The 10,873-nt window shown below is 43.5% G+C and overlaps 4 protein-coding genes and 1 long non-coding RNA gene across 5 annotated transcripts; 3 read left to right on the top strand and 2 right to left on the bottom strand.

The window, feature by feature from the left end:
• The first annotated feature begins 258 nt into the window (after window positions 1-258).
• On the top strand, window positions 259-1,178 carry LOC140765767 (17.9 kDa class I heat shock protein-like). The gene has a single exon (XM_073104992.1). It carries the CDS (start codon window positions 426-428, stop codon window positions 897-899), a length of 474 nt encoding a protein of 157 aa, XP_072961093.1. The 5' UTR covers window positions 259-425; the 3' UTR covers window positions 900-1,178.
• A 138-nt stretch (window positions 1,179-1,316) lies between these two features.
• On the top strand, window positions 1,317-4,231 carry LOC140765766 (tubulin beta-1 chain-like). The gene is given in 7 exon segments (XM_073104991.1): window positions 1,317-2,289; window positions 2,826-3,180; window positions 3,268-3,423; window positions 3,426-3,594; window positions 3,596-3,787; window positions 3,789-3,933; window positions 3,935-4,231. Coding segments are annotated over 6 exon segments (1,089 nt in total). The 5' UTR covers window positions 1,317-2,289; window positions 2,826-2,906; the 3' UTR covers window positions 4,088-4,231.
• Window positions 4,232-5,697: 1,466 nt separating this feature from the next.
• Window positions 5,698-6,461, bottom strand: LOC140765183 (17.9 kDa class I heat shock protein-like). Its single transcript, XM_073104131.1, has one exon. It carries the CDS (start codon window positions 6,382-6,384, stop codon window positions 5,908-5,910), a length of 477 nt encoding a protein of 158 aa, XP_072960232.1. The 5' UTR covers window positions 6,385-6,461; the 3' UTR covers window positions 5,698-5,907.
• A 1,004-nt stretch (window positions 6,462-7,465) lies between these two features.
• On the top strand, window positions 7,466-9,013 carry LOC140765537 (uncharacterized). Its single transcript, XM_073104676.1, has 3 exons — window positions 7,466-7,652; window positions 7,762-8,094; window positions 8,438-9,013. Exons 1-3 carry the CDS (start codon window positions 7,574-7,576, stop codon window positions 8,602-8,604), a joined length of 579 nt encoding a protein of 192 aa, XP_072960777.1. The 5' UTR covers window positions 7,466-7,573; the 3' UTR covers window positions 8,605-9,013.
• LOC140765539 (uncharacterized) lies at window positions 8,224-9,760 on the bottom strand. Its single transcript, XR_012105194.1, has 3 exons — window positions 9,315-9,760; window positions 9,081-9,146; window positions 8,224-8,590 (listed from the first exon to the last, which is right to left on the bottom strand). It is a non-coding gene; the product is annotated as an uncharacterized lncRNA (long non-coding RNA).
• Window positions 9,761-10,873: the final 1,113 nt, after the last annotated feature.

Genomic DNA, 10,873 nt, shown 5'->3' with positions numbered 1-10,873 from the left:
CTTTTTCACACGAAACCCACTAGAGGGATCTCGTTGCTTCCTTCCTTCCTTCCTTCCTTCCTTCCTTCCTTCCCATCTAAGAAAGGCCCACAAACTAACGGACCGGGCCTTCTTCCCACTAGAGGGATGACGTGTATCTACCGAAAGAAAGTACCAGATGGCTCTCGCTGTTTCCTGTTCCTTCTCTGCATATTGGACCGGTCCACCCCTCCTCCAATACAATCCAATCCACTACACAGACGTGGCCTTGGCAATTATTAAGAAGAAACTCCTAGAGTTTTCTCGCTCCCCCAAAATTGCCTTATAAATTCAGCCACCCGCTGTCGCCATTAACGCAAATCAAGAAGCAATCGAGCCATAGAAACACTACTCGAGTTGTCTCGCAATCCCACTTCAATTCCTCTCCGCCTAATTGCTAAGCAGATATGTCTCTAATCCGGCGCAGCAACATCTTCGACCCCTTCTCCCTCGACCAATGGGATCCCTTTGATGGCTTCCCCTTCAACGGCGGCGCCCTCTCCTTCCCTCGCCCTTCTTCTTTCTTCCCCTCCGAGACCTCCGCCTTCGCCACCGCTCGCATGGATTGGAAGGAGACTCCTGAGGCGCACGTGTTCAAGGCTGACCTCCCGGGCCTCAAGAAGGAGGAGGTCAAGGTAGAGGTGGAGGAGGGCAACGTCCTCCAGATCAGCGGCGAGCGCACCAAAGAGCAGGAGGAGAAGACCGACACCTGGCACCGCGTCGAGCGCAGCAGCGGCAAGTTCCTGCGGCGATTCCGGTTGCCGGATAGCGCCAAGACGGATCAGGTCAAGGCCACCATGGAGAACGGGGTGCTTACCGTCACCGTGCCCAAGGGGCAGGTCAAGAAGCCCGAGGTCAAATCCATTGAGATCTCCGGTTGAGTGCTTGCCCTACGAGGGAAGTAGACGTCTAAGTATTGTACTTTGCGTGTCTCCGTTTTGCTCGTAAGTCGTAATGTCCTACTTCTAGGCTCTAGCGAGTGATGGCGTGAACTACGTTGGTGATCTACGGTTTCGTTGTGTGTCGGGTGTCTTTGATGGCTGGTGTCCTGCATCTTCGTGTGTATTGCTGTTTTGAAGTTGTGAGTGTTGAATGTACAAAGTGATGGCAAACCAAAATAAAAGTGTTTGAATGAAAGAAAAGAAAGTCTACTTCCTTTATTTTTTTTACTTCTAATTCTTTACTTGATCATTCGCTGAGAATCCGGACAGGGCTTTCCAAGGATGACCCGACTTATCTTTGTGCATCAAAGTTGCCAGACAGATCGGATTGCAATATGGCAAGTAAGATTACTAGCTAGTATCCTTGAGATTGCAAGTTATCTGTAATTCTTATTATTATCCTGCTGGTGTATTTTAAGTTCAGTCTTTATTCTTTGGAAGTGTTATCTTCTCCAGGTGTTTCATGAAATCTATCTATGAAATTTTTTTCTTCTTTTTCCCTGATTGCATTTCTCTAGTTCCTTCTGAGGTGTATAAACTATCTGATTACTGGCATTGCTTATCTTTGTGTATTAATAGGCTTCCTTGATTGGACTGTAATGCTTATTGTTGTTTACAAATTTGAGTGAAATTAAAATAAATTGGATTATTTGGGTACAAGATTTCTCGAGAGGAAAGAGAGCACCAATACTGCTGCTGGGGATATCAGAAAGAGAAGCTGCGATGGCATTTGATTTCACAACAAAAAAGATGAACGGGTGGAGTAAAGCAAATTTACAAGTAGATAAACTCGAATTACTGGAACTAACGACATGGTTGATGTCGTTGTTATTATAGTCGTAATCGTAGTACCTTGAAGTATATTGAGTTTTACTACTTATGTGCAATTCTGGCGCTAACCTCATGGAACTTGTCGTCGTAGTCCTCATCATCATCAAGGATTACTAGAAGGAACTTATTTTCTCATGACGTGAACTTATTTTAGTTCTGGGTAAGTGGTGCGCAGAATCAGTCTCATTATATCGTATTTTTAGGGGCCTATGTCCAATAATAACCTGAAGGAGAAGATTTGTTTTATCCATTGTCTTCTCGTTTATCTTTGTTAATAATTATCATGTGTTGTTTTTTTGAAGAAGTGACTCCAGTTTGCAATGCATCAACAATTATTTCAGTTAATAGAAATTATCTGCATATTGTTCTTGACAAGTAGGTTGTGCAGGAGGAAAACAGGTGTAAGTCTTTTGTAAGATGGCCACTCCCTTGCTTAACAAGGCTACTTATGGGGCTCAGCATACAAGATTTAGCATCTGAATTTCTGAGAGTTGCATTGGTAAATCTGATTACTTTCATCACATATTTGTGAAACTTGAATCAGGTTGAGTATATGTATTAGAAGTAACTATAGAGTCATTAGATTTTTCTTGTAAGCACTGACTTGGATTCTATTTCTGGGGAAATTGCATTAAGTCATGCCAGGTAATGCTTTGTGCTTGTAGTTATAACATGTGTAAATTCGATGTTAAAAGGCTAGAGTTGATCATTCGCCCACCTATGTCCGACTTGAACCCGCCTAATTTAGTTTTAATCTGATCAAGCCCTCATGAGTCATGCTTTGCTTGCCTGGCCCAAAAGCTCGCCCAACAGCACTTCCCAAAAAGACTGGCATGCTCAAAATCTAAACTCTCTCCCGGCCTCCTCCGCCACCCACATCTTCGCCTCCTACTCCAGCATTCCATCCTCCACCCTTCGCTGCTGCAGAGCAGCGGCAATATTTGTTTGAATTTTTCATTTAAATTGTTGGACTATTGTCTGTTGGATTTGTCAGCCAGGCTCGCACCTCCATCTACCGTTTTTCTTCCCCTCCAGGCTCGCACATCCAAAATTGCCGGTGCAGCAATCAAATCGGTGCCAAGTTCTGGGAGGTAGTCTGCGCCGAGCACGGCATCGATGCGACAAGGAGGTACAATGGCAACTCTAATCTCCAGGCAAGCTGTGGTTGCTTTGTTCCTCGTGCTGTGCTCATGGACCTTGAGCTCGGTACCATGGGACAGCGTCCGATCTGGACCCTACGGCCAAATCTTCCGGCCCAACAACTTTGTGTTTGGTCAGTCTTGCGCCGGCAATAATTGGGCTGAGGGACACTACACCGAAGGCGCTGAGTTGATCGATTCGGTGCTCGATGTTGTCAGGAAGGAAGCAAAGAATCGTGACTGCTTGCAGGGTATATGATCTTTTTTAATTCACTTTGCTTGCTTCTGTTTATGTTTAGATAGGTATCATGTTTTCACTTGGGCATGAAACTTTGCAGGATTCTTAGTCTGCCATTCTCTTGGAGATGGAACTGGTTCTGGCATGGGAACACTGCTGATATCTAAAATCAGGGAAAAGTATTCTGATCGGATGATGCTTACTTCCCAATTTCTTGCAACTTACTTTGTTGTTGTTGTTGTTGTTATGCTATTGGACTAATCTTTTTTTTTTGGGGGGGGGGGGGGGAGGGGCGCGGGGTGGATTTGAATCATCTGATCTTTGCAACCATGTCTGGAGTGACATGATATCTTAGGTTTGCTGGCCAACTGAACTCTGACCTCCGAAAGCTGGCTGTCAACCTCGTCCCCTTCCCCCGCCTTCACTTCGCAGCAGTATCGCGCCCTCACTGTCCCAGAGCTGACTAAGCAGATTTGGGATGCCAAGAACATGATGTGTGCTGCCAACCCACGCCACGGCCAGTATCTCACGGCCTCCGCCATATTCCGTGGTAAGATGAGCACCAAAGAGGTGGACAAGCAGATGCTCAACATGCAGGACAACGTCAAGTCGACGGTGTGTGAGTGAGCAATTCAAGGCTATGTTTAGGAGGAAGAAGGCCTTCTTGCATTGGTACACAGGGGAGGGGATGGACGAGATGGAGTTCACCGAGGCGGAGAACAATATGAATGATCTAGCGTCCGAGTACCAGCAGTTCCAGGATGCCGACGGCCGATGAGGAGCTAGACTATGAGGAGGAAGAGGAGGAGGGGGAGGAGGGTCAGGAGATGTCAGTTGTCTGTTGGGACTACAGTTTAGTGCTCTGCAACTACCAGTTGCAGCTTACATACACTATTACTGGAGGGAATATTATGAGATAGAGAATTAGAGAGTGTGGGGGCGGGTTGGTTTTTGTTTCCATGAATCTTACGGTCTGTAGAGCTTCTTTCATTTGTTTCTTCGGTTCTAGAGCATAATGTAAAACATTATGATTTTGATATATAACAGCATTATCAGTGTAATACTTCAGCAAGCCATTCCATTTTATTTAGTCGATCTGTAATTACTGAGCATCACAGTCAGTCCTGTGTAGCAGATTGCCTTGAATCCGACCCGTTTCGAACTGCGTTCCTTTGGTTGGGACTTGGGTCAAACAAGGAAAGATCTAGTCCGCCCAATTAGAAGCGTACTTATATTCCTTTTTAGGCCCAAATTTCGCCTCCTTCATTCGTCATTGCATTCCTTGGGCCTATCTAGAGACGTAATTATATTCATTTATGGGCCTAATGAATGAAAAGCCCTTGTTGCCCCTCTCTCTCTCTCTCTCTCTCTCTCTCTCTCTCTAATCCCTCTCCTCCGATGGCGGCCGTTCCTACCCAACTGGGGGACCTCTGCTACCATATCACCAAGACCAATTTCTTTCTCTTTTGTTGCTTCCAGATTCTTCTCCTTAATCTATTGGAATCAATTATCTGGTGCTATGGCAGGATGGGCAGCTTGGGAAGGCTTGAGGCATTAGATACAAGGCTGGCGAGTGCTCTTCATTCTCTTATCATCCTATTATCACCTATTTCGCAAGAACTAACTTGACTTGCTTTTACTGAAATTATGTCTTCTTCTGGGGCTGTACTAAAATGAATTAGTAGTATCTCCTTGAAGCACAAAAGAGGTATACCTAGCATTTCGCTAACAAGTCCAAAATCCAATTAGGTTCTTCTGATACTGATCTCCACTTAGTTGAAATTTCTACTTGCTTGAAATGCGGGCACAAGATTACTTCAATAATAGTATGCCCTTGCACTCAAGAATTAGTCTTGAATTTAAGACTAGTGATTCAAGAAGAAACGCCAACTAGAGAGAGAGAGAGAGAGAGAGGTTTTGATCCATGAAAATTTGTGTAGACATGCTTGAATGTATTGCTTGTTGCTCTAGTTTCTTGGGCAATTGGCTTAATTGAGATGGGTGAGTGATCATTGTTGTATAGCGCAGCAAGCAGATGCGGGCACTCAGTGTTACTAGTGATGACGGTAAGACTCATCACAAAGTGATTATACTTGCGTGAACAATTGAAGTTATCAGACAAAACCATATGCATGGACAGGGAACTGCTTGGTTTAATTGCAGGCACACAGAATGCCCAACCTTACTACTTTTCTACCACAGTTGGGAGCACGCAAAACAAATCGGATTTGACCTTTTTAGAATAATCATCATATTTACTATATAAGATTAGAAAGCGGTCGACTTAAATTTAATTTATTCTTGCTTCTTCTGTTTGCCTGTTGATAAGGTATAGACATTTCAGTTTGCCAAGTCGGATGTCGATATTTTTTTCCCCCCACCCCACAGTTTGATTTCATATTGAAGAGGAAGTGCCCAGTCTTTCTGGCAAAGGTATTGCTCAACATCAGACTTGGATCTTATTGAAATAGGAAGTGAGTTTTAAAATTTGATGTGAAACTAGAATAAGGATCAGCCGAAGGAAAGTAAATAAGAAAGTGCTGTTTCAGGGAGGAAAGAGCACAATACCGCACTTTATTTGTACATCAAAATACCTTACAAGATTCCAGACTCACTCACAAACACCATACTCACTCAAAAACACCATACTCACTCGACTACACAGAAGCACATACTAACACAAAGGACACGACTATATACTAAAGACCGATCCATATTCGCGGGCAACGGCGGATTTCGATTAGCCAGAGATCGCGATGGATTTAACCTCAGGCTTCTTGACCTGCTCCTTGGGCACAGTAACGGTGAGCACTCCGTTCTCCATGGCGGCCTTGACCTGATCCATCTTGGCGCTCTCCGGCAGCCGGAATCGCCGCATGAACTTGCCGCTGCTCCGCTCGACGCGGTGCCAAGTGTCGGTCTTCTCCTCCTGCTCCTTGGAGCGCTCGCCTCTGATCTGGAGGACGTTGCCCTCCTCCACCTCCACCTTGACCTCCTCCTTCTTGAGGCCCGGGAGGTCGGCCTTGAACACATGCGCCTCGGGTGTCTCCTTCCAATCTATCCGGGTGGCGGCGAAGGCGGATGTCTCGGAGGGGAAGGACGAAGGGCGAGGGAAGGAGATGGCGCTGCTACTGCCGTTGAAGGGGAAGCCATCGAAGGGATCCCAGAGGTCGAGGGAGAAGGGGTCGAAGATGTTGCTGCGCCGGATTAGAGACATCTCTGCTTTTACCAATTAGGCGAAGGAAACGAGACTGCAAAGGACTTTGTTGTTTGGTTTTCTGGATTGTGTGAAGGGCGATGGTTATGTTGAGCCTTATTTATAAGGCAATTTGGGAGAAGCGAGAGGACTCTAGTAGTTTCTTTTATGTTCTGGATTGGTGGAGGATGTAAAGGCCCAGTCCAACAGTTGTGGGCTTTGACGAGAAGGAACAGGAAAGAAACATCGACAGTCTCCAGTACATTCTGGATACGTTAGGAGGAAGCGGGAACGCCCGGCCCATATTGTCAAGAAGGGGAAGCAGCGGAGGGAGATACAAGAAGAAAATGGAAATCTCTAGTTAGTTCTGGAAAGAAAAGAAACTTAACTAGGGAATCTGAAATTAATGAGGCAATATGGAATTTTCTCAAATAGATTTGAGAAAATATAAGTAAATAAGCTTAAACGCATGGACAAGTTTGCTGGATAAGTACATACTCTGATACTCAGACAGACATAAACACCACTTTGGATGGAGGCACTTTATTAAAGATGTCATAAAAAAGTAGTAAAAGGTTTTTCCCTAGCTTATTCCAATTTCCAATGCAGAAGAAAGGTATCATTTGGCTGACATGCCCAAGGCTAGCTAGTGGGTTGCATGATTGTAAGTAAATATCGGAACAACACAATACGATGATAGTGGATCTCAGTTTAGGTAGCATTTCTTTCCCAGGTCACTTGGACACTTTGGTAAAGCCAGGTTTAATTGTGAGATTACCCAATAGCTGGATTTATCAGAATATCAGATGGGTGGGCCCAAATTAATACAAGAGATATGCCTTGAACCTTTCGCCACGTGAAATCCAAAGCCATAATTTGTGACTTCCATCGTTGTTAACTAAGCGAGGAGCGTCGGCCATCAGAGCCTCATTTGATCAAACGCTTGCCATGCACGTAATGTATCGTAAACGTTGGGAAATAGGACGCCTGAACCAGAATTATATATGTTGATGGAGAAGTTTCCCCCAACTATACATAAAGCTTTACACCTCCTCTCTCTCTCTCTCTCTCTCTCTCTCTCTCTCTCTCTCTCTCTCTCTCTCTCTCTCTCACCAACCTTCGATCTATATCCTTGACAACATCCATATATCTATCTATACCTATCGTAACGAGGAAATTAAGAGGAAAGAAAGAGAGCACATAGTTACAAATGGCTCCTTCATCTCCTAACATGGCTTTGGGTCTCCTCCTCTCCCTCTCCCTCTCCCTCCTCCTCCCTGCTGCCCACGGTATGTACAAAGATGCAGGAACCTTGCATTATCCTTGTAATTAATTACCCCTGATCAATATATATATATATATGTACGTACGTATGTATATATGTATGTATAATCTCAGGTGGCGTGGTGTGTGACGAATTGCCGCAAGACCTCTGCGCATTCGCCATCTCGTCGTCATCGAAGCGCTGCGTCCTGGAGAGCAGCCTCTCACTTGGTGGAGAAGGGCCCACGGAGTACCAATGTCGGACGTCTGACGTGGCGGTGGGGAGGATGTCGGATTGGGTCGAGTCGGATGATTGCGTTAGAGCGTGCGGCGTCCAGCGTGACACCGTCGGGATCTCGTCGGATTCCCTTCTTGAGCCAGACTTCACCCACAACCTCTGCTCGCCCCCATGCTATCACAACTGCCCCAACATTGTTGACCTCTACTTCAACCTCGCCGCTGGGGAAGGTACTCTCATCTCTTCTTCTTTCTTTTCTTTTTTCCTTGTTAATTCATGTATAGTAGAATGATCCAACCTGGCAATCTCTCTCTCTCTCTCTCTAATTCCAAGTTAAACTTTAACTACAAAAATTTAGATAAACGAAATTAATGTACTCTATAATGGGCTCCTTGAAGTTAATGGTCCCAGAATTTGTAGGGAATTAGTAAGTAAAGCCCAATGGGTATCATCTAATCAACATCGTGCCATCTTAGCCCATCTGGCTAATCCTAATTTTGGCGGCCATATTGTTAAAAAAATAAAAACAGAGGCGAACCAATCTCTTTACAATTGCATATTAAACATGAACAGGTGTTTTCCTGCCGGACCTGTGCGACGCTCAGCGTGCAAACCCTCACCGTGCAATGGTGGAGCTTCTGAGCTCCGGAGTGGCGTCTGCTCCGGTCGCTGGTGGGGTCTTCAGTAAGTTCAACTCAGCGGCTGCGCCGGCGCCGGTGGCATCTCCTGTTTCAGCTTAAATATTACTATTTTTTTTTTAATCTCTCTTTATACAGTAGAATGGATTCTTTCTTAACTCATATAAAAAACGAAAAGAGCTTAGTATGTATACCTTTAGTAAGGAATAATTAGCATTCCATCTTATGGTGGAATCCGTTATGAAATTTGTGTCTGGTTTTGGCGAGGCAAAAAAGAGAAAAGAAAAAAAAGAAAGGAGAACTCTGCCATGTAGTCCTGAATGAGATTATATACTTAATATGCATTGTATTAGATGTGAGGATGTTTATTTATATGACCATGGTTGAAAAGGGATTGGCTTTCGATGTGTTCTTCTTTCTAGAGTTGCTGAGGTGCTTGATTTGTCTCAGGAGATCAATGAATCACCGTAAACAGAGTTAACAAATTCTAGAGAAAGAAAAAATAGTCAATGCTCACTCAAAGATGCTTTCTTTTATCCCTCTCTTTGTTTTGCTAGTAAAATTTGTCGAAATACCACCTGATTGATTCTCCAACAGTTCTCTTTCAGTTTCCCGTCATGCTTTCCATCAGAGGTCAATTATCCCTGCAAGAAATATTTATGGAATGTTCTATATAGATGAGCTATAAATTAAATATGTTAAAGTAAATAAAATGAAAGTTCTCTATTCCTTCATTGTTCATCACAGTAGATGTAGAGAATATATGGAACAAATAAAGAAGATACAAATGGCGAGAGAAGAAATTAAAGTACCATGAAAATTTAAGAGATGGGATCACAAGAGAATGGCGGTTGATTAAAGATGATTGAGAACGCCAAGGCTAGCTAATGGTAGTAAGCTAACTGACCAGTGCTCTGACCTCCTCGCCAAAGATATTATTTCAGTCTGAAGGAAGAAATTAAGATGGTGGTGAAGAGTAATGGAGAACAATTAAATCGCTTGTGAATGGGCAGAGGAGATATCCAAAAGGATTGCATGATCCATATATCGATTGCGAAGAAAAAGAAGAAGAAGAATAAAAAAAAGGATCAATGCGATCCCTTTGGATGCTTCCTCCAGCCACTGCTGATATGACAAACTCAACAAGGCTCTCTCTCTCTCTCTCTCTCTCTCTCTCTCTCTCTCCCCTTCTCTGTCTCTCTGTTTGTGTGTGTCTGTGAGAAAGAGAGAGAGAGAGAGAGAGAGAGAGAGAGAGAGATTTTACAATACTTTTAGGTACAGAAGGGTGGACTCAAAATCAAGAGCAATATAGGCCCTTTTAAAGGATGCCCACATAGATAAAGTTGACAGAGTTACCTAAATGATGTTTAACTCGGTAATAATCTAATCTAATAAATTAAAACCCTCCTCCAGAGCAGTATGAAACCTCATATTCTAGTCCATGGGTTAGGTTAAGGCTTAATGGTGTGCATTAAATAAATATATATATATATATATATATATATATATATATATAAGTTGATTGATGACTATCGCTCTCATGCCCACGTGTGGTGGGATATATAAATTTACCCGAGAGGCGAGAGTTGATTTGGTTCTTGTACCCTCTAGTAAAATAACAGGCAGTCCTAAAGCACGTACGTATGCTGTGGTCCTCCTGTAGCTATGACAAGTTTGTTACGTGTAAGAGACACAGCGAAAGAGTAGAGGCACCTTTAACAAGGACTCGTCACCAGAAAAAAAAAAAAAAAAAAGGACCATCACATAACTATTCCGCCAATGCTATGTGACTTGAAGATCCTGTAACTTAATGTTTAATTTGCTGAGATGCATAACAGAGACATGCTTCGATCGAATATCACCTACCAATTACTCTTGTATATGTTCTATGAGTCAATATATCGAATACCAACGTTGCGAAAGAGCTAGCTTATTTTTGGATGATACGAAATTAATGAAGTAGACAAAAAGAAGAGTTTTTTTTTCTCTGTTTCTGTTTCTGTCTGTGTGTTTTCTTCCTATCATTCCGTTGGTAAAATTAATGCAGTTGAGGATTTAAAGAAGGTTGGAGAAGGGAATCAGTTGTGGTGGCTGATATTGTCGGGTGGTGAATTGAAATAGAGGATTCATGGTACACTTGGTTTGGGCCATCAAAGTTGCAGATCACTAAGGCTTTTGCTTGCTACTTTACTGGACAAAGTTGGTATCAGCCTCCTTTTGCCACCCAACAATGGCAACCATATGGGTCACTAGATGGAACCTACCCCATATGCTTCACCCCACACAATTGAAATTATTTTGGATTTTTCTGTAAACAAAGGAACAGTGCCCAAACCTCCCCCCTCAAAATCTTTCTTCTGCTATGCCCCTC

This window comes from Typha angustifolia, chromosome 8 (assembly GCF_048772165.1).
Source record: "Typha angustifolia cultivar Huaian chromosome 8, ASM4877216v1, whole genome shotgun sequence".
NCBI lineage: Eukaryota > Viridiplantae > Streptophyta > Magnoliopsida > Poales > Typhaceae > Typha > Typha angustifolia.
The sequence above is the reverse complement of the archived record's forward strand: the minus strand, read 5'-3'. Positions and strand labels throughout refer to the sequence as shown.